Raw genomic sequence first — 23,443 nt, forward strand, 5'->3', positions numbered from 1 at the left:
AAAAGTTTTCTAAATTTGATACTCTTTCAAATACTCCTACAAAAAACAGCAACCACAAAATTTTCAAACAGAGTAATATGATGATGAAGGTCAAAAATTCAAATTGAGACAAAGTCATAATAATTCAAATCTCAAAAACTTGGCCATCCTAAGTGCCAGAAAGCACTTGTAAAGACCTATAAAATAAACAGGGTACAAAACATATCTGTAGAGATTCTTTTTTTTTTTTTAACTTAGCAACATTGAGTATTTCTTCTAGCAGTGTGGGGGTATAGGGAAAAGTGAACACTTTGAAATACACATAGTGTAATCTATAAAGCAAACTTAAATGGCCTCCAACTTACTTTTGTATAATCTCTATCTATCTATCTATCTATCTATCTATATTATGTATGTATGGCTTAAACCAAATGTGCTGTCCATGTGGTTGAGGCGGAGCAGGGAGCACTCCCAAGAGAGACCTAGAATGGGAAAATTTTAGCCTGGAACATTTAGTTGCTGACAAACCATTGTTAATCCCATGTTTCTGGACTGCATTTCAGGAATACTCACTTTGTACGTGCAAAGGAGTAAGTCAGGAGTCAGAATTCTCACTACTGGGGTGTCTACATAAAAAGGCACTTTTATACAGCAAATGAAATCTACTGAGTTTTTCCCATTTAGATCCTAACAGTGACACTGTGTGGATAAAGCCAGGAGTACACACAGAACATCACATTAAGGAGCTCTTGGCTGAAAAAGACAGCAAGTTCTGACAGCTGAGTGAGGGTCACAGTTAAAAAGGAGCTGATTAGGAAAAGCAAGACCACTGAAATTTAGGCTACATAAAAGGAGTTCACACAGCCAGAGGGAAATCTTTCTCTTGATTCATTACAATCTACAAGGAGATTTCAAAAGTTCATGGAAACTGGAACTAAAAGATAGGTTTATTTTGGTACAAAAAATTTTGAAATCCATGTATTACTTTCATGATACAAATTTTCTATGAAGCTTTTGAAGACTCCTTGTGAATTCAATTACATTTTTAAAAATTATTTATTTGAAAGGCAGAGTTAGAGAGAGAGAGAGAGAGAGATCTTCCATCCACTGATTCACACCCTTGATGGCAGCAATGGCTGGAGCTGGGACCATCCAAAGCCAGGAGCATCTTCCATGTCTCCCACGTGGGCGCAGGGTCCCAAGCACTTGGGACATCCTCTGCTGCTTTCCCAGGCACATTAGCCAGGAGCTGGATTGGAAGTGGAGCTGCCAGGACTTGAACTGGCACCCATATAGGATGCCGGCACTACAGGTGGCGGCTTTACCCACCAAGCCATAGTGCCAGCCCCTAAATAAGGTATTTTCATACTCGTCATGACCAGTTAGCATTGTCTCTCCTAGACTCGTGCTTACAGAGTGCCTTGTTACCACCTGACAATCCACAGAGTCCAAATTATTGGAGATGACCCATTAGTGAAATAAGTAAACTTACTTCAGATGTCCAGGACCTGTCATAAGATCACATCGAAGAGGTGCATTGAACTGTCCTTGTGACAGTGGTGCAAAGAAATGTGTTAACTGCAGCAAATTTTCTGTACACGAGTCAATCCTGTCAACAAAATAACTTGAGAAGGTAAAAGCACTTAAGACAGCTTTGGACTGTCATATTCAGTGAGACAGCAGTTGAAATCCGGTTAAAGGCAGAAGAAACCAAGGTTCTTTCTGTATCACTTAATGTTTCAACTGTTTTTAAACATAATTTTATGCTCAGATGAGTTTTTGTCCTCATCCCAGAAAATTCCAAATTTTTTAGATCAGAGATCCCTTTAAGGATCTCATTAAAATTTATGAAACAGCTTCCTCCAAAAAAATGTACATGTGCACAAACACCCGGTAGATGTAACATTTTACTACAATCTCAGAGCTTCCTGAACTCCTTAGAAGACACAGGCCAAAGTTAACAACCTTTATGAAATCTAACTCACATTCTCTTTATTATCCTTTCTAGTTTCTCATTTTCCCCTATTTCCACTATTGTTCACTATCTTTCTGAATTTTCTGTAGCATATATATCTTTCAAAACTCTCAAGAAAATCACAAAAAAAACCATAAGATATTACTTAAAAATTATCAATGATGACTACCAGGACAAATGCATGATCATTATTAAAAACTGAATACATCACTATCTCTAAAAAATGCAATATCTACAAGGGTATTTTACGAAGTTCATGAAAACTAGAATTAAAAGATATGTTTTCTTTGGTATAAAGCATTTTAAAATCTATGCCTAGGAAAATATGCATTTTCTAAGAACTTTTAGAAGATGCCTTTCACATGCATGGACTTTCATCTTTTTGCACCAAGAACTATATCTCTTAATTCCATTATACATGAATATTTAGAGTAAGCTTATTTTGGGCAATACATTTTCTAAACAAACATTGAAGAATTTAATTGTCAAATATATATATGAAAATATATATAGGAAAATTTTACATGTACATATCTTGATGGCCAATTTATAAAAACTTTTTATTCAGATAATATTAGTTAACAGTTCCTAAGCATGAGCAAAATTTGAAAATGCTGACAAATACTCATATCTATTCACAAATATCCTATGAGTAAGTTTCCTTATGGTCCCCCCATTATTGATGAGCAACCTAAAGCTGAGAGGGGTGAAGTAACATTTAGCAGGCAACACACCTAAAACCACATAGCCAGTCAGTGTGACTGCAGAAATGAAATTATTACTTAAGACACTATGTATTGCCTCCCACATGTTTTGGCATTTCGTAAACACAACCTGGGAAACCTCCAAGCAAAGTAGACTTGCCTAATAAAAAGCCTGCAGCACTCCTTGTCTTACAACTGACATTGCACAAGAATCTTTGTATCAATTTTTAGAAAGATCATTAACTCACAAAACATAAACTGTGTTCAGTGAGAGGCTAAGCACTTAACAATTCTATTTATTCCATATTAAGCTACATGTTGTCCTTGTGACATACATTATTCCAATAGCACCAATGGAAAAGAAAAAAGCAAAGGGTCAACTAAAGTTTCAACTTAGTCATGCTAATTTCACACTTTTGAGTCCTCCCAGTCTCATTACTGAAAATCCTTACTGCTTCTTCCTTAGGATATTTTTGCGCTTCTTTACTTTCCATTTCTTGTACTTAAATTCTAAGTCCTCAACATGTCACTAAATTGTGATCTGCTTCAAAATTGTCTTCCTGTCTTCAATCCTTTCAACACATCTTTTGCCTTTGACGATGTATCAGGATGATAGAGTCAGTAGCTTCTCTCGAAAAAGACTAAAAAATATCCTATGGCCACATAAAAATCAGCCCCCAAAGCCACTTAAATTCTTAAATTAGTTGTATAAGAGAAAAACTTTATATGAAGTTCACAGAAGTTTTTCTATTTGCAGTAGTACTAGGGGCAAAAAAGAAAAAATGATAATTGCAGAAAAATTTTGATGATGTAGTTCTCTTATAAATTGGGAACAATGACCCTTGAAGGACCATAAAGAAAGTGAATGTCAAGATAATTTATTATTGTTACATTATCTACCTCATTTTTCACTTTGTCTTACTGAGCTCTGATATCCTTACAAGGTACTAAACATCCCAAACATTAATGAACACTTTAACCATGTATAAAAAGCAATATTAAAAAAGCTAAAACAAGGAGTTGGTGAGGCTCTCCTCTACAGTTATTTTAATACAAAAATTGAGGATGAGAATGGGCAGTGCATGTGCTTCCTGAATAAGGTGTTAGATGTAGGTGTTATTTTTAAAGGTTTGTAACCCTGTTTGACCCAGGATGTACCTTCTTTCCTCACCTGGGAGATCTTAACCAGTTTCAAAAGGTAACATACTAGAGTGCCCATTCTAGCCCCAGCTACCCTGCTTCTGATTCACCTTCTTGCTAATGCATCCTGGGAGGGAGCAGATGATGGCCCAAGTATTGGATCCCTGCCTCTTTTGTGGGGGTGTGACTTGGACGGAGTTCTCATTCTGCCTTTCAAGTAGATGCAAATAAATAAGCTTTTTGGGGAGGGGAAAGGGAGAGGTTAGTATTTTGCAGTTCCTTCTCTGACTTACCAGGGATGTGGTTCTTATTACAGAAGAGCCAGTTTCTATGCCTGTCGGTTGGACAAACATTTATATGTAATTGGTGGAAGGAATGAAACTGGCTACCTGTCCAGCGTGGAGTGCTATAACTTAGAGACAAACGAATGGCGTTATGTGTCCTCCTTGCCACAGCCCCTGGCAGCTCACGCCGGAGCCGTGCACAATGGGAAGATATACATTTCAGGCAAGTCATTCCTTTGCTTTCTGTTTCCAAGTTCAGTTCCACAGCACTTTTTTGACTTGTATCTGTATGGTTAATTCACAGGGGGTGTACATAACGGAGAATATGTCCCATGGCTATATTGTTATGACCCTGTAATGGATGTCTGGGCTCGGAAACAAGATATGAACACAAAACGTGCAATCCACACTTTGGCTGTAATGAATGACCGCCTGTATGCAATTGGAGGAAACCATTTGAAAGGTCTTTTTTTTTTTTTTACTTTGTAATCACAATAACATTTGCATCTCATGTTCCTTGCTAAGGGGGTTTCTTGTTAGATAATCATAGTTAACCAAGTAAAAAACATGTTGACCAAATAAAATCTACTCTGTGTAAATTAGCAGTACCCTTGAGCAAGCATTTATTTTGGCTTTTCTGCAGATAGGATTATTTTTAAGTTACCATGCACATTAAAGAAATGAATAATGATGTCTCCAGAAAATAAGAAACGGGAGCATTAATAACTGAAAAGCACAAACAATTTGTTCTAACAATGAACTCAGTGAAGTAAATTATTCCTTACCACCAAAGTTACAGTAGTGATTTTTTTCCCACAAACTTGTTTTTTGCCATAAACAACTTTAGTCATAGTTGCACAAAATAACTATATTTTTTAAAAAGTGCAGTGGAATTTCATGTCTAAATTTCTAATTATTTCATTTAGGAACTGAATATCAAATCATCTATTATTCTCCAATTCTATTGTTTTAATTAAAAAATTTATAATATTTTTGAAGTCTTATTTAGACTCCTATTTCCCCCATTACATACATGACTGCAACTTTTTGTAGTTTGTGTGCATGCATATAACTTATGTTTTTTGTACCTAACACTGAATTTGACAAGAAAGCAGAAAAACCTTGATATTGAAAATGCTGTTGAGCTGCTTTGAGGTTCTGTTTCCTCATCTGAAAATAAAGAAATCAGTCTAGTTGGTCTCTACAAGCTCCTCCAGTTCTTGACATTCCTGACCCTTGAAATTGAACTAAACAGAAAACAGGCATCCCAGGTATGGAAGAACAGGCACATCTGTGCATTCACGAAGGTACTTCGAAAAATTCATAGGAAAATGGAATTAAAAGATAAGTTTATTTTGGCATAAAAGAGTCTTGAAATCCATGCACTTTTTTCAACATGTGCATCTTCCATGAACTTTTTGAAGACCCCTCCTATTTTATAATGATATATATACATTTTAAAAACTGAGTTAGGCATAGACTTTTTTTTTTTTTTTGACAGGCAGAGTGGATAGTGAGAGAGAGAGACAGAGAGAAAGGTCTTCCTTTTTGCCGTTGGTTCACCCTCCAAAGGCCACCATGGCTGGTGCGCTGTGGCCAGCGCACCGCGCTGATCTGAAGGCAGGAGCCAGGTGCTTCTCCTGGTCTCCCATGGGGTGCAGGGCCCAAGCACTTGGGCCATCCTCCACTGCCTTCCCGGGCCACAGCAGAGAGCTGGCCTGGAAGAGGGGCAACCGGGACAGAATCCGTCGCCCTGACTGGGACTAGAACCCGGTGTGCTGGCGCCGCTAGGTGGAGGATTAGCCTATAGGCATAGACTTTATATTTCTCCTGAATACATGTTTACCCCTAAATTTAATGAAGACCACACAAATGTTATTTTTTGTAGATATTTCCAAGTTCTTATACAGTCAGAAATGTAAGTTCAGCAGTGGATGTCTGCTGCACACCAGTGGAAAGGGATTGTCTTCACTTGTGCACCTCTTCCCTTCTTACTCTTTAGCTCCTTCTCTGGTGTGCCTTCATTTCAACCCATGACCCCTTTACCTCGATACAGTCTATATTAACTTAGTAGCTTTCTATATTAAAATTTGATTTCTTCTCAGTTCTTTTGCACAAGATATTGCCTAAGGGTTGCAGGAACTTTTGACAATTAACATTGCATCTGGACATAAAGAGTCAGGTTGACAACCCAAGTGGGAAATAGCACACCCATGGCAAAATTAGTTTATCACAAGGGGTCATCATGATGAGAAGGGCATGGACTTTGCACCTAAGCCTAGGTTTAAATCCAAGTGATGCACTTACTAGTTAATCAATACACTTAAACCTCATGTCTGTAAATGAAGGATAAGTATCCTTTCCTTGACAGTTTCTATGGTGATTACAATCAATGTATGCATTTATTTGACACAGAGAAGTCATACACCAATGCCTCTAAACTTCAGAGCCTGGGATTTTCCCAAGAGGCCGTTCTAAGTGTATATGCTTCAAAAATCATTATCAGTGATCTTAATGATTAAAAAAAGGAATACATAATACTGTTGCAGTGAGTACCTTACTCTACTGTTCTAACATCTATGAGATTTATTTTATATAGGAAGTTAGTAGTCTGAAGTAATCTGTTTGCCTCTTCAAGAATGAAAAGTATTCTACTTTTTAGTTCATCTTCCCAATTATTTTGGAGAGTCAGGCATGTCCATTAATTTAGTAGATGCACTATAACTGTCAGCTAGTACATATTCATAGCATACATTGAACTAGAAGAAAAAAAAATTTTGGTCTACACAGTGACCATGAAGTTCCCACTATGAGTTTCCCACTTACTAAATTAAAGGCAGGGTTCCAGTGGAGTACAAGAACCTAACTGTTCTCAGCAACTTAGTTCCTGCCCCAGCCACTAAGAAGGTAGTCATCCCCTACCCGAACCTTGACCTCTGCTAGATGTTGGAAAGCAGTCACATCATCAGAGCTGTTTATAAACACAGACTGTAAGAAAGATAAAAGATGCTGAACAGTGTATTTTCAATTAATTAAAATATTTAAGAAAATCAATATGGTTTAGTCTACAAGAGTCTGAGCTCTGAACCCTTATTGGCCTGGGTTCAAATCTCAGCATATCTACTTACTAGCTTGTAACTTATTCGAGTCATTGGCTGTCTTTGTTGCTCAGTTTCCCTGTTTATAAAATGAAAATAATGGTAGTATTGATCTCAGAGTGATGGATTAAACAAAACTAACATAAGCACTCTATTAAGTTTTCTTTATTATTAGTGTAAACCCTTTAAATAAGGCTTTCATAAACCATTTTAGTAAGATCTACCCCCCCACACACACCCCATATAACTAACCTTTACTAATGAATTCTGGTCAAACATTCTTGCTTTGAATTAATTCAAAACACCCAGAGGTGTGTCTTATTCCCCCTTAGGTCTTTCTGACATGTCACCCAATTAATTTCACTAGCGAATTTAAACATTTGTGTCTTCAAAGACGTCATTATCTACTTCTTGGCTCTAGACATGTTTTCTTAAACTGAGGCGCTGAGAGTTTATTCCTTGGTGTTCCATGTTGCTATATCTCTTAGGATTCTCCCACCTTGATGTCATGCTTGTGGAATGCTATGACCCCAAAGGTGATCAGTGGAATATTCTCCAAACTCCCATTTTGGAAGGTCGAAGTGGGCCTGGCTGTGCAGTGTTGGATGACAGTATTTACCTTGTGGGAGGCTACAGCTGGAGTATGGTACGTGTCTGTATTTACTTCATCCCCCTACTTTTTGTGTTTGTGCTTACTTTTCTGGTGTGTTCCTATCCGATAATATTATACATCTATACACCTATTAAGAGTATCATGCAAGGGTAGCATTTCATCCAGCAGTTAAGACACTGCATAAGATACCCATGTCCCACATCAGAGCATCTGGGTGCACTGCCTGCCTTCAGCTTCTGATTCCAGCTTTGTGCCAATACAGACTGAGAGGCAGCAGTGGGGACTCAAGTAATTGCATTCTTGTACCCACATGGAAGACCTGGATTGAGTTCCTGGCTTTGGCTCACCCCAGCCCCTGCAGGCTAAATTTCAGAAGTGTACTAGAGGGTACAAATCTCTCTCTCTCCGCCTCTCAAATAATTTTTTTAAAAGAACACATGCTAATATAGAAACAGCAAGTTACTTTAAATAGTGAAATAGAATCAGTATATTTGCCACTGAACTGACTTGCTGATCAGCTGTAAAAAGTTGAGGCAGGCCTCTGGTTTTCTCCTATCCCCGGGTTTGTTTCGTTTTTAATTTTGGCTTTCCAGCTAAAAGCCAAACCAAAGTGCTTTTTACTAATGATCTTCTAAAACTGAATAAGGGAGTCTGAAAAGTTGCTGACAGGTGAAACATGAAATATGGAATTAACTCTTCAATATCCATAAATTCTCTTCAGGTACATAATTTGCCATTTTTTTTTTTTCACTTTTCTCCATCATGAGAATTTCCAAATGTACATCAAAATAGGGATTATATGTGATCTCACTAATCCATCATCCAGCTTCAATATCCACTGACATTTTTGTCAGTTTCTTCATCTGGAACCCCTTTAAAAACTGTTTTTGAGTGGAGAAATTTGAAGCAAATCCCAAATATTTAATTATTTCATCCTAAATACCTCAGTATTTTTCTTTTAAAACAATCATTCACTTATGTAAACATTATCTGTATCACACCCAGCAAAATTAACAGTAACTCTTTTATATTTAGTCCATATTTAAGTTTCCCCTAGTATTTTTCAAAGTGACATGTTCAAACCAGGATTCAGCAAGTCTCACTGAAATTTGATTATTGCTTCATAAATCCTTTACAGTCTAAAGCATTACCTCTGCCCACTCTTTGTTACATGCCATTGACTTGTTGTCATCTTACAGAATTCCCTACTGACATCCTTGTGGTGGCATTTAAAATAGTCATCAGTCTCCATATTTCCTATAAACTGGAAGTTAGAGATAAGGGCCTAATTAAGTGAATTGAATTAAGCCTTTTCCTCCCTTTTGGCAAAAATACCTGAAAAGGTATCTGTGTAGTTCCCATTATAGTCAGTCACCCATACATGTAGATTCCGCATCTGTAGGTTAAACCAAACATGGATTTAAAATTATAAAAAAATTAGGCCTGTACCAAATATGTACAGAATTTTTTCCTTGGCATTCCATAAACAATGAAGTATAACAGTTATTTGCATTGTATTTACATTGCACTAATGTTTTAAATTTTATTTATTTGAAAGGCAGAGAGAGAGGAGAGAGATTCTAACCATTGTAACTCCTCAAATATCCACAATGCTGGAACTGGGCCAAACCAAAGCAATGGGTCTCCCACATGAGTGGCAGCAATCCAATTATTTGAGCCATTACTGCTGCCTCCTATGTCTGCATTAGCAAGAAGATGGAGCCAGGTACCAGAGCCAAATATTAAATGAAAATATTCCAATATGGGATACAGGTGTCGTAACTGGCATCTTAACCACTAATCTAAATGTCTGTCCCATGTTTGTTCTAAAAGCAATTTAAATTATGCAGGAGGAGGTACACAGGTTTTTCTGACATATCTCCCAAAATTCACCAGGAGATCTACATTGTAAGGGTCTTGAGCACCCACAGATTATGGCATCCTGGGGGGAGAGGACCCTGAAACCAACTCCCTGCTTATAGCAAGGAACAACTCTGCATCATATAGGAGTCACACTGGGATCCAGTTGTCCATACTTATAAAATAATGGCTATTTTTATATTTTCTTATTTAACTGCTTTAGTTTTATAAAACTATTCTGGGGTTTTAATGCTATGAGCTGGTTTTATTTCTTTTGTGTCAATCAAGATTCGGACAAAGTTTGGGAGTGCTTTAAAAAGTTATTAGTTAAATGGAGGTGAATATTTATCAATGTGTATAACTAGATATCCATACATGCGTTTGTCTCGTGGTGCAAACTGTTAGCTGGAAGAATACAGATCTTTGCTTCAAGCAGACACCAGAAGCACACTTTATCATTAATATTAGGTTGGTTTGGTTTTTTGTTTGTTGCCTGCTATAAAAGCTTTCTTGGTTTGGAGAAGGAAACATTACTCAGGCACCAGCTCCCAAAGTTGACAAAGGAAGCAAAATTAAAGACATTTTTTTATTTCTCACGTTGCCTCTTGAAAATACAAGAATTAACATATAGGTTAGCGAGCCTGCATTTCCAGCTTCCTTTCATCCAATCCCAGCTCTGATTCTCCACAGTAGCAAAGTAAAAATGGAGAACAAGCTATATTCCAACTTACTTCAACTACTTGAAGATTTTAGATGGCTTCTCTTTAAATCAAAATCAGCTGAATAACTTCAGTTTCTGATCCACTGTTTTCAAAGACTTATTGAGCAACTAGGTGGTTTTGGGTATTTATATGACTTACTATAAGTCATTAAAAAAGCTTTTGAAATATTGTCGGTCTCAAAATTTCCCTTGGAGTAGGACAGTTTGAGATCTACTGCTGTCATTTCATATTACTTAGGAGGAGCTAAGAAGGGATCCTCTCCAGTGTGATTGTGATAGGTTGGCTGTGGTAGTTCTCTGAACACCTTTCTCTAAATGCTCCCTGCTCTGCCATTACAGGGGGCCTACAAGTCATCTACAATATGCTACTGTCCAGAGAAAGGAACCTGGACAGAACTTGAAGGAGATGTAGCAGAACCCCTGGCAGGCCCTGCTTGTGCGACAGTTATCCTGCCTGCCTGTGTACCGTACAACAAATAACACTAAGAAATCCTGGAATGAACAGTGTCACATTTGAGGAAGCAGTGACAGGTCATGTCACTATCGTCATAGGAACAATGCATTCCCATGGTACAATTGCCAAAACCCACCCTTGGTTTCTGATGATTTACAAGTGACTACAAGAGAGAGACCTGTTCTGAACAGATGCTGTGTGTGTGACTCAGATCCTACCAGATCCTTACTGTGGTGACAGACTTCCATTTCAGACTGGTTTTAACTTGTCCCAGCTTTACAAAAACTCCTCATATGGATGTTAACTTTCCAAAGGACAAAGATAAGATACAGAAGACTGACCCCAGGAAGACCTAAGATCAGTTTTTTGTGCATTGTAGTCTACCTGCATGTGATCTGTGTTGAAGTTTTGGGGATATTGTGTTCATGAATGATTCAAAAATTGGACCCACCAAAATATTCACACTGCATTTCAGAAATTGCCACTTGATTCTGTATTCCTAACCTCTGACTACTTCTCAGACTCCACCTGCAAGACAGTTATTGAAAGTCATTTAAGATTAAAGAGGGGCATTTTTGTTTCTTTACAACTGCATTTCTCATCCCTTCTGATCTTCACAGCACCTGCCAGGATCAGAGAACAGAAAGGCGTTGGCTCTTGAAGCAATTGCTTTCTGCTCCATGGGTTTCAGGCTAGCCACAATCATAATTTCTGTGTCCTCAATTTTATCCAAAAGATTAAAACAAAATACACTATGCCACTAGTCACTTCACAAAGACCTGTGCTTTCTCATTTGTTTCGGCTTCAAGTAGTGAACACATTTTTATTTGGTTCAAAAGGTAGGATTGACAAATTCAGTCATACAGTGTCATAATGAAAACTGGGAGATGGCTTTCGGGGATTCAGGGGAGAAAAGAAGGACTAATTCCTTACTATTACAATACCAGTTCTCTCTGTTCCTAAAACACACAATTCAGAAGAGGCATAGGAGCCAATTATAGCCCCTGAGAGAATGCTGCTGCTTCTCACCTTTGGCTGGCTCTGGACACAACTTACCCTCACTATTCCCTCAACTCATCATAATTGGGCTGATATCAGAGACACCTGAGCTCAGTTAAGCAGCTGATGGCTAGCAGTCCTCAGGAGCATGAGGACTAGAGGGGTGAAGGTCAGGAGGGCATGAGATGGTCTCAGAGTGGCCAATCATCAAAGCCAGCAGGAACATAAATTCGATGTGCAAGCTCTTCTTGAATATCAACTTGTAAGAGTAAATAAAAGCCTAAAAGTTTTTAATCACCCAAAGATGCTATCAAATCCCTCAACAACTATGTCATTCAAAACAAGAAGGGAAGCCATGGAATAAGAATGCCTTGGTGATGTCATGTGGAGCGCGTCAGGATGGATGGGTATGCCAGAATCCAATGCATTTCTACAGTAAAGTGCAATCTTCGTTGTTTTGTATTTATTTGTATGTTCAGATCCAAAGGATCCGTTGTAAAAAATATATATAAACAGTCTATCTAGTGCAATCAGCTCCCATTTCTTTTTTCTTGAAAACATGAGTATATAGAAAGTTACAGTACTTCGTAGGAAAATTCCAGCTGACATCACGAAGAGAACAAGATCTGTTTCAGAACCTTTTATTGTCCACTGTCACCGTTTCTTCCAAAAGTCAGTTTATATGACAATATTTGCTTTCCTTAGACTTGTCCTTCGTCTTATTTTTATTTCTACCCAAAATAAATAAAAGCATTTATGAGAACTGTAAGTAAAGCTTTCTGTATTTCAGAAAGACACAAACGCCTAGACAGTGAAAAGTGAATAAATAAATCACAGAGAATGTAAATTTTGTACAGTATTAGAATGTGTATATGAAGCTTGCTTGGAAAGGGAAAACTTTAAATAAAAACTTTATGTACTAATCCCACTGTCTCACCTTCCTACTTATGAAGCATACATATAAATCTCTACATTGAATTGTTCGAAGATTTGTAATACGTAAATGCCGAAATCTTTTATTCTGCAGATATGCTTTACAGGTTCACCTTCCTCACAGTATATAAATACAGATGATATGGACAGTGCTAAAATTATGGAATGCTTGTGGGAAAATGTTGAGTTAAAAATTATTAAGTCAGTGGACTCTTGAGTTTTCTACTATAGAAGTGTTATATAACTCATCCAAGACCCAATAACTGAATATTTATAGATGTTATTATAAGCATCAGATGTATTAAGATATGCAAACATTTTCTAATGAATGAGTGAATCTGAAAATTAAATCAATTATCTAAATACATAGTATTTAAATTTATTCTTTAAAAAAATCTGACAAGGAAGTTATGCAAGGCAATTAGAGGGGCTATGGGAGATGTGGGGAATAAAGGCATGGAGCTGAAGGTAGCCATTGGACAGCCTCCAAAAAGCTATGCAGGATCAGTGGCTACTTCTTGAAGCCAGCAAACTAGGGAGAACTTACTCTGATGCTTCTCAGCCAAATCTGTCATTATTGATGAAACTCACAATTAAGGTACTTTTTTTTAGTTCAAGAGACAGAGACCGAAACAGCCAGGAAGAGCTTCCATCCACTGGTTCATTCTCCAAATGCTCCCGACAACTGGTGCTGGGCCAGGTCAAAGCAGAGGCCAGGAACTCAATCCAGGTCTCTCATGTGGGTGGCAGAGACCCAGCCACTTTAGCCATCACTTGCTGCACACTAGTGTGCTCATTTATAGGAAGCTGGACTCATTAGTAGAACTAGGCCTTGAACTCAGCACTCCAATGTAGGACTTGAGGGGGTCTTAGCAACTAGGCCAAACCCCATCCCTGAAAGACCTTTGCAGCCTCACAAATATTTCACAAAAGCAAGTGTAATGTATTTCTTCTCCCTGTGTTAAAGTACCATACCAAAAAAATATCCCTCTTGAAGATGTCCCCTATTATCATCTTCTCCTGAACCAGTGGTTGAGTTGTTGCAAATCTTCCAAATAACTCTACATCCTCCAAACATCCAGTGCTAATAGAATTCCATGAGCAGTTAAGGAAATATGCTTTTTCCTAATCTCAGGGAACCACTTGCTTTAAATCCATAACTAGACTTTATATTTACTGTATTTAGTCAGTTAGAATTTGAAGGAATTTGTGGTAGGAAGTGGAAATATACTGAAGAAGGAAAAATATTTTGAGAATTTGCCTTACAACTGAGTAAAAGGGTGTAGGGACCAGATTTTTTTTTAAATCAAGTTGTGTCTGATCTTAAAATTTACATGTGTTTTTCCATATATAGCTGAATTTATATTTTCCCAGCTGCTTGACACATCACCTAACAAATGATTATCATTATCAACATGGCAAGCATGAAGTACTTGTTAAACATATTCCAAAGGCATCATAATAAGTGCCAGATTTCTGATCAAACTTGATTGAGAATACAGATGCTGCTCAACTTACAATGAGGTGACATCCTTACAAACCCATCCTGAATTGAAATACATTTTCTGCTGAGTATGTATCATTCTTGTCCCATCAAAGTCAAAAATTGTGGGTACAAACATTGTAAGTCCGGGATCATCCATAGCTGAAGAAATGTGCACATGGGCTGCTTGCTGGGCCTCTGCCTGTGGCTCCAGCATCCCATATGGGTGCCAATTTGTGTCCAGGCTGCTCCTCTTCCAGTGCATCTCTTTGTTTATGGCCTGGGAAAGCCGTGGAGGATGGCCCAAATGCCTGGGCCCCTGAACCCACATGAGAGAACTGAAAGAAGCACCCTGGCTTTGGATCAGCCCAGCTCTAGCCATTGTGGCCAACTGAGGAGTGAACCAGCAGATGGAAGATCTCTGTATTTCCCTCTCTGTAACTCTACTCAAACAAATAAAATATTTTAAAAATAATAAACATAAAAAGTACAAAAAATTAAACACATGAACAAGTTAAAATAGGATTAGTAAAGGAGACCAAAACCAACTAATACACATTGATCAGTATATCTTGAAAAAGTGGGTTTCCACAGAAGAGACAGATCATAACCAGTCAAGCCTGATTTCCTAAAAGCCCTTGACTTGGGAATATCTAAACAGTGGAAAATAAAACAGAATGAGATGAAGCAAAAAGATCACTAGAAGATGGAAATATCTAAATTCATGGTATGTTTGTTTACTAGAGGTAGCTATGTAGTGTTGCTCTGGATAGCACAATAAATATGCCCCAAGTTGGGTGAGATTTCTTAATTAAGATTCTCTTGGTTGTTTTCAATTGCTGCTAACAGAATGCCAGAGACTGGGTAATTTATAATGAAAACAATTTACTGGATCACAATTTTGGAGACTGAGAAGGCCGATATCAAGGTGCCAGCTTCCAGCAAGGTCCTTCTTGTTGTGACTCCTCTTGGTGGACGGTGAAGCTTGCCATTTTATAAGAGCACCAGTCCCACCCACGAGGATGGAGTTCTTGTGCCCCAATCACCTCTTCAACTTTCTACCTGTTAACACTGTTACAATGATAATTACATTTTAATGTGAATTTTGGAGGGGGCAAACATTCAAAACAAAGCAGAGGTATTCTACATGTCTCATCAGGTTTGGTGCAATAACAAAAAGCTCAGTCCTAGAAATGAACACGAAATATGTGCTTCAAGTGTGGGGAGCAACTCGGACTAGACTAAGTTACTGGAATTAAGACTTATTCTATGCATCTGCTCTCCCACAATATGGCGCTGAGAAGGGAGAAACAGCTTCTACACAGCTGCCTCCAGTTCAACCAATAAACTGTAGGACCTACTCCTGATTGGAGGAGAGCAGCGTACTCGGCGTGTGGGTAGCAGGGTTGGGATTGGTGGAAGAGGACTATAAAGGAGGAGAGAGACAACATGCACCAGGGAACATCTATCTGAAGGAACACCTGTGCAGCCCCCGAGAGAGCCCGCCGGTAGTGTGCCGCTCCCCCGCGGAAGTGGGGAAAGTGGCAGGGGGAACCGCCTTTCCACGGAGGTGGAAGGGACGGTAGCCAACCCAGGAAGAACCAGCAGCAAACCCGGGAAGGGCCGAGCAGACAAAAGAACAGCGCAGGGTCCTATGTCTTTCCTCCACGAAGACGGGGAGTGACATTCAAGAATACAAGAACAATGGTGTAAGAATAAGAAAAAATCTATAGATTGAAGCTTCAACGGTCTATTGTATTCTTAGATTCCTGCCTAGTATATATTAAGGATTCAGTAATGGTTAATCCTTAACAGCTCACTAATGATGCTAAAAACAAGATGGTTAAAGTAAATTACTGCGTGTTGATGTCTACTGCTCAGGGCAGAAGTTTCATCACTTCAAGAATAGTGACCTTTTACTACCATGCCCCCTTCTATCTTTTACTTATTAAGCTGAATCTTATGCTGTGACCATCCAAATAAAACATAAAACAAAATGACCCGTGGTGGTAGGTAGAGTCAAGGCAGATACTTGATGGCAGGACAAAGCATCTTCATTTAGGAAGATGGCAGTCTCCTTGCTTCCAGTCATGTTGCTCAAATCTGAGACATGGCTGGCGCCGAGGTTCACTAGACTAATCCTCCACCTGTGGCGCCCACACTCCAGATTCTAGTCCTGATTGGGACGCCAGTTCTGTCCTGGTTGCTCCTCTTCCAGTCCAGCTCTCTGCTGTGGCCTGAGAAGGCAGTGGAGGATGGCCCAAGTGCTTGGGCCCTGCACCTGCATGGGAGACCAGGAGGAAGCACCTGGCTTCTGGCTTCGGATAGGTGCAGTTCGCTGGCTGTAGTGGCCATTCGTGGGGGGTGAACCAACGGAAGGAAGACCTTTCTCTCTGTCTCTCTCACTGTCTTCTGTGTAATTCTTTCAAATAAATAAAGTTTAAATTAAAAAAAAAACCTGGGACATTTATGTACTGACTGAACTACATTAGGAAAACTAAATAAAAGGAAGATGATGTATTAATTCAAAGTTATTATACCAATAATGTTCTATTCAGTGACAGCATAAAACATCCTTTAATGTTTATTATGAGTTGGGCCTTAGGATGGGCATTTCTACATATTTTCTCTGAACATCCTTATGAGGTATTACTCAAATGTTGAAAGCACAGACACATGTTCAAAAAGGATAAACTACTTTTATAAGGTAAAAGAGCTGATTGAGGGCAGAACTAGGATTCATACCAAGTCTTGAATCTAAACCCTTTCTCTAACCACCATACTTGGCTGTATATGAAAAAATTCTTAATCAGTTGAAGTCATGTAGAATTTTCTGGTAGCTGCTTTTTTCAATATGTAAATAGGAAATGCTGAAGGAAAAAGTACACAATTACTATGCATTATGATAAATTCTATATTGTGGGTATGAATGATCAACTGGAGGTACAGCAGGAAAAGAAACCTGCTGTGTGACCTTGGTGGTTCATCTGACTTCAATTCCAGGTCATATGGGGCATGACAATCTCTTCTTTAAGGGTCTTTATTGTTATGAAGACTAGTCATAGAGATTATGAAAGCACTTTGTATCTTCCACAACACACATATCAGCCATTGTGATACAATTACTAAGTCCAACATAGAGCCTACATGAAAAATACCTTTAAGTATGACCTTACCCTCGCTTTTAAGTCACATGTTTATTACCCTGTTCATTGAGCAACATGAATCTTTGTTATGCCACAGATACAACTATGGATTTGCTCCTTTTCCCTTTGGTGCATTTTCTCCACTAAGAAATGGTCAACACTGTTAAAGTCATGTCTGAGGTCCAGTTCAAACTCTACTACCCTCATTATATCATCATGACCATCACAGTCTTAAGTGAATATTTTTCATCTAAATTCCTGTGACTCTCTTACTTCATCCCACACTATTTGTAAGGTAACAACTATCTTACCCCTTTGCTAGATTCAATTTCCTGAAGAGTAGAGTTAACATGCAATGTCATTTTATCCACCATAAACCCATGAACTATTTGTGGAACAAAGTACTGCCTTTTAAGATTTATGCACTTATTTGAAAGGCAGAGTTACAGATAGAGAGGGAGAGACAGGAAGAGTGACACCTTCTATCTACTGCTTCACCCCCAGTAGGGGTGTGAAGCACTTGGACCACCTTCTATTCCCTTCCCAGGTGCATTAGCAGCCAGGCCTTTAACTGGTGGCTATGTGGGATGCTGGTGTCACAGGTAGTTTAACCTACTGTGCTACAACACTGGCTCCAAGTTACTATTTTTAAAAATTATGAATACAATAAAATCATGGAAATTTGGGGGGAGTATAGAGGGAGAAAAGAACATTACCTCTAATCCACAGAACTTTTCCTTTTGGGGTCTGAACTCTTCCCAGTCTTTTTCTTTTGTACTTTCTGCATCGCGTACAACTGAATTTATTACTTAACATCTTAACTTTTATTATTCACCAGAATGGCTCCATGTGATGAGGCAGTCTTTATAGTAACATTTAATAATTCCATAGTACGGTATTTTTACTTTTGGAGTTTTTGTTTTTTTGTAAGGTTAGGAGCCTTGTTTCAATAACGTACAAGAACTGAAACAGCGTTTTTTTGTTTGTTTTGTTGTGTTGTGTTTTTTTTTTTTTTCCCTTAATTGAGAATCGTGGACCAGAAATACAAATGAATACAACACATGCCTGATGATGCGTCCAGGAGGAACTCCATTTGAGACAGGTCAGGGTGAATTCACAAAAGATGAGTAAAAGTGTCCGGTGTCCAGGGTCATGAATTCATGGGGGACAGTTCCGCCCCCACCCCCAACCCCCATGAGGTCCCTGGAACTGCAGGAACCACAGTGCCTTTTAAGGTGGCGCTGCGGCAAAGCTTGTGCTCCTTTGGGTGGTTCCTCTGGTTCCTCTGAGGGTCAACAGGGCCCTGGGCCAGGGACGGGGTGCTTAATGGAGCGCATGGCCTCCCTGACAGCATGGACGCGGTGGGCTCAGCACGGGTCGCTGGAATCCTGCAGGAGCTGTGCCCGGTCACCAGGGCAGGGCTGACTCAGAGAACGCAGTGTCTCCAGCCAAGCGGCTCAGGCCACGAGGCAGCTCCACGTTGGGCCGTGAAGCACGTTTAAACGCTGGCAAATTTTGATTTATATACTGGTGTCACAGATAGTCCTCCAACAACGTTCTTATGTGATCTTTCTGATGCTCCCACCAGCTTCAGACTCTACCCAGCTACTATTTCCCCAGGATGCTCTTAAACATAACAGTTCTGACTCTCCAGAGATTGCTTATTCAGTTCCTCTCTAGTCATTTTCCCCATTTAACATTTCTGTTGAGAACTGCTGCAGCTCCTCCCACCCCAGACTTCCAGAATAGTTGTGGCAAACTGTACTTTCCTTGTGAATGGATTTAGACCACCAAGATGCTTCTTCAGGCCAGATGGCACTCACGCAGTTGGGCAGGAAGTTCTTTACTTGCCTGCCCGTGGTTTTCTTAAAAGTAATTTGAGACTATTAAAGCCAGCTGGGAGAAGATAATAAATGTATTCATTGCTTTTCCAACATAATTGGCCATCTTAATCCAAATCACAGGGAAGAATGACAAGAAAAGAAAAAACTTTAAAGCCAGAATTCCTGGAGGCCCCATAAACTACATGGGGTCTCATGACAAGATATAATCCAGGTCTCTTGCTAGACCACCCCCAGCGTGGTCATCATCTCCCCAAAATCCTTACAGTATCACTGTCTCCACTATTACATAGCTCTGGTCGTGTATTTTCTTATATCCGTGGCTTTATATGCTGTGTTTCCACTAACCGCCCCCTGCCCCGTATAAAATGGGGAATGCCCTAAATGTGTGTCCCCACAGTGTCTTGCTCACAGCCATGCTCAGTTAAGTGATGATGACTGATTTTAGATGTATTAGAAATCCTAAAGTAGCAGAATCATGTCTGAAATCTTTGGCACGTTATTTTATTTTATTTTATTTTTTGACAGGCAGAGTGGACAGTGAGAGAGAGAGAGTGACAGAGAAAAAGGTCTTCCTTTGCCATTGGTTCACCCTCCAATGGCCACCGCAGCCGGCGCACCGCACTGATCCAAAGGCAGGAGCCAGGTGCTACTCCTGGTCTCCCATGGGGTGCAGGGCCCAAGCACTTGGGCCATCCTCCACTGCACTCCCTGGCCACAGCAGAGAGCTGACCTGGAAGAGGGGCAACCAGGACAGAATCCGGCGCCCCGAATGGGACTAGAACCCGGTGTGTCGGCACTGCTAGGTGGAGGATTAGCCTAATGAGCCGCGGCGCTGGCCTGGCCCATATTCTTGAAAAGACAAGTCATACAAGGATTTTCTCAAATCTGACTGTCACCACCACAACAATCTTTATAAGAGTTTCTGATATAAAGTCTCAGTATGTAAGTATGAAAAGTGTGTAAGCATGCACAAGCTGCTTGCCTTTGTCACATTGTCACGTTAGCCATGTTGTTTCTATTTAATAGCTGTGATAATAGAATTGCAACCCTACTGTTATGACACTCTCCATCCTGATATAGTTTTCCCAGTATTATGCCATCAATCTCTAAAGCATTTATTCCTTATATTAAAAAGTGCTTGTTGCACCCTGTACAGAATGTAAACATATATAAGTAGCCATAATGCACCGTATATTTACAACAAAAACATACAACTAGGGTGCTGTGGGAATTCCAGAAAGGAAGAGCTTATCTCACACTAAAGAAATCAGGGAAGACTTACAGCAAAGGGAGTGTATAATGTGAGTCCAGAAGAAGAGTTTAAAACTAAAGGAAATTTGTTTGTCAGTTAATATTTACAAATAGATCCTTGAAGATATAGTAAGTAACTAAGACATTTTCATGTGAAAAAGTGCTACCAAGATATTGTTATAGTCATCTCCAGATTAGTAGACTGCATGGTAATATAAATGATCAAGACATTATAAGAGAAAGGACTTCTGCATCCAGACAGAAAAGAGACCACAGCAGGCTAAGACTTCCACTGTGACAACCAGCAAAAGATCTTATTTTTTAAATATTCTTAAAGGCATTAGAGAGTTATGAAAGCAATTAAGACTAGGTTAGTTAAAATTCCAGAGGGGAACAGCGTTCCAAGATGAGCTAATGATGGCCAGTAACCTTGTTTTTTGTCTGAGGACATTTTCCAGTTCTAGCCACAAGTGGATTGCAACTGGCTGAAGCAGAGGATGTATGCTACGGGAAAGAAAAACCAGCAAACCCTTTAGCTGCCACAAAGAATGGAAGGACAAAATGAAAACCTTGAGGCATAAACACACAGCCGGTTTTCCATATGGAGAAAGCTTGTAGTTCTGGTACGTACTAGGAAAGTAGATCAGAAATGTCTACGAAGCAGAGGACAGTTCCCACCATTTCACAGACCTGAGGACTTGCCAGGTGAGAACTGTTCCAAATACATCACTGCTCACTCCCTCATGACATTTGCAAATTGTAAAGCTGTACAAGTTGGGAGGATAAATAATGAAACTGAAAACCTCTGAAAGGGAAATCTTAGTCTTCTGTGGAATTTAGGGTGGGGAGATAAAGACCAGAATCCAAGCCACAAAAGCTTGGGAGGTGAATTAAGTCAAGATACTTAGCTGAATCTTTGATTGAATTGAGTTGATCATTTCCTCACTGTATCTGTATAACAGAGAAAGGGGAAACCTTTTCTAATGGCAGTTAAAATCAAATGAAGCCTACAGTTCCTTCATTCACAAAGCATTGCATTCAGGCTAAAATTACTAGACATGAAACATGTATCAGACAATCTATAATCAATAGAGTAAAACAGAGAATAGAAAAAGACCCTCTGCTGATCTAGATTTTTGAGCTATCAAATAACTATAAGCAATGTATTAGTACAGAAAAAATAGAAAGATTAAAAAAATCCACCACAGAATTAAAATGTATTTTCAAAGAATCAAAAGAGTTACTCCCTAACTTAAAAATGCAATGTCTTAAATGAAGAAATCAATGAATGACTTTAACAGTAGATACAGCAAAACACAGCATTGGTAAACTGGTAGTGAAATTCATAATCAAAATGAAGAACAGAGAGAACAAAGAATAGGAAAATATATATTAAAGTGAAATACACTTCTTGGGTATGCTTACAATATCTAACATATGTATCAGTATAATTCTAGAAAGAGAAATGATAGGAGAGCAGCAGTTTCCAGAGGTAGTAGCCAAAAAGTTTCCAAAGCCGCTAAAGGCTATCAACCCACAGATTCAAGAAGTTCAACAAACCTTAAACAGGAAAAATACAAAGTACACTACATACACATTGCTGAAATGTACTGTATGAAAGTACAGTGAAATTCCTGAAAACAAAAGAATCTTTAAAAATAGCAAGAGAAAAAAGTCGCTTTTTACAAAGAAGCCACTATGTGGTTTTCAATTTAGTTCTCCACAGAAATGATGGAAACCAGATACATTAGAATAACGCTTTTAAAGTGCTATAAGAAAGCAAAAGCCATCCCAGAGGTCTCTCTCTGGTTACAACATCTGTCATGGCTGACGTTGAACAAAAGGTAATTTCAGCAAATGAAAACGAAGGAGATTCGTTAGCAGTAGGTCTCCACTCAAAGAAACACCAAAGGGAGATTTTCAGACAAAAAGAAAATGATCACAGTAGAATGCCTGCTCAGAACAGCGGAGAATGAAGAACTCAGAAAAAAATGTGTGTGTGATTATTAGTAAGTATTGGCACAATACTATATGCCTTATAGTATATACAAAAAATTGTAGGTCACTATAAAATTAAAAATATATACATGACTAAAATGAGTAGTAAGAACTACTTAAAGGCAGAATGGAGTGGTAATTGGAGTTCAAAGGTTTTAAGCTTTTAAACACTATTAGGGAATAGGTAAAAGTAAAAATTAGTACTAAGTCAAGGATGCATGTTGTGATCTCTAAGTAAACAACTAAAAACAAAATTGTAAGATTAATAAATGAACAGAGGAAGTGGAACAGCAAGTGTTCAATAATTAGGAAAGCAAGCAAGGAGAGAAAGAAAACATCAACCAGCCCAAACATAAAGCATATAGTAAGATATGAGATGTAAAACTAAATATATTGCCGGCACCGCGGCTCACTAGGCTAATCCTCCGCCTTGCAGCGCTGGCACACTGGGTTCTAGTCCCGGTCAGGGCGTCGGATTCTTTTCCGGTTGCTGCTCTTCCAGGCCAGCTCTCTGCTGTGGCCCGGGAAGGCAGTGGAGGATGGCCCAAGTGCTTGGGCCCTGCACCCCATGGGAGACCAGGATAAGTACCTGGGTCCTGCCATCGGATCAGCGTGGTGCGCCGGCCGCAGTGCGCCAGCCGCGGCCATGGGAGGGTGAACCAATGGCAAAAGGAAGACCTTCTGTCTCTCTCTCACTGTCCACTCTGCCTGTCAAAAAAAAAAAAAAACCACTAAATATATCAGTAATTTCATTAAAAAATAAATGGGCTGGGGCCAGCATTGTGGTATAGTGGGTAAAGCTACTGCCCACAATACTAGCATCCCATATGGGCACTGGTTCATGTCCCAGATGCTCCACTTCCGATCCAGTTCCCTGCTAATGTGCCTGGGAAACCAGAGAAGATGTCCCAAGTGCTTGGGCCCCTGCTGCCACATAGGAGACCCAGAAGAAGCTCCTGAC

General features: G+C 39.2%; 1 protein-coding gene across 1 annotated transcript in view; it reads left to right on the top strand.

Moving 5' to 3' along the window:
* Nucleotides 1-12,751, top strand: part of KLHL14 (kelch like family member 14) — a 99,770-nt gene extending 87,019 nt beyond the window's left edge. Inside the window, exons 5-8 of the mRNA XM_017344102.4 lie at nucleotides 4,115-4,305; nucleotides 4,387-4,545; nucleotides 7,669-7,826; nucleotides 10,714-12,751. Coding sequence (XP_017199591.1) covers nucleotides 4,115-4,305; nucleotides 4,387-4,545; nucleotides 7,669-7,826; nucleotides 10,714-10,854 — 649 coding nt within the window. The 3' untranslated portion in view covers nucleotides 10,855-12,751. The remainder of the gene's footprint in view (nucleotides 1-4,114; nucleotides 4,306-4,386; nucleotides 4,546-7,668; nucleotides 7,827-10,713) is intronic.
* Nucleotides 12,752-23,443: the final 10,692 nt, after the last annotated feature.

This window comes from Oryctolagus cuniculus, chromosome 10, assembly GCF_051225735.1.
Source record: "Oryctolagus cuniculus isolate XC-2025 breed Fujian yellow rabbit chromosome 10, ASM5122573v1, whole genome shotgun sequence".
NCBI classification, from domain to species: Eukaryota; Metazoa; Chordata; class Mammalia; order Lagomorpha; family Leporidae; genus Oryctolagus; species Oryctolagus cuniculus.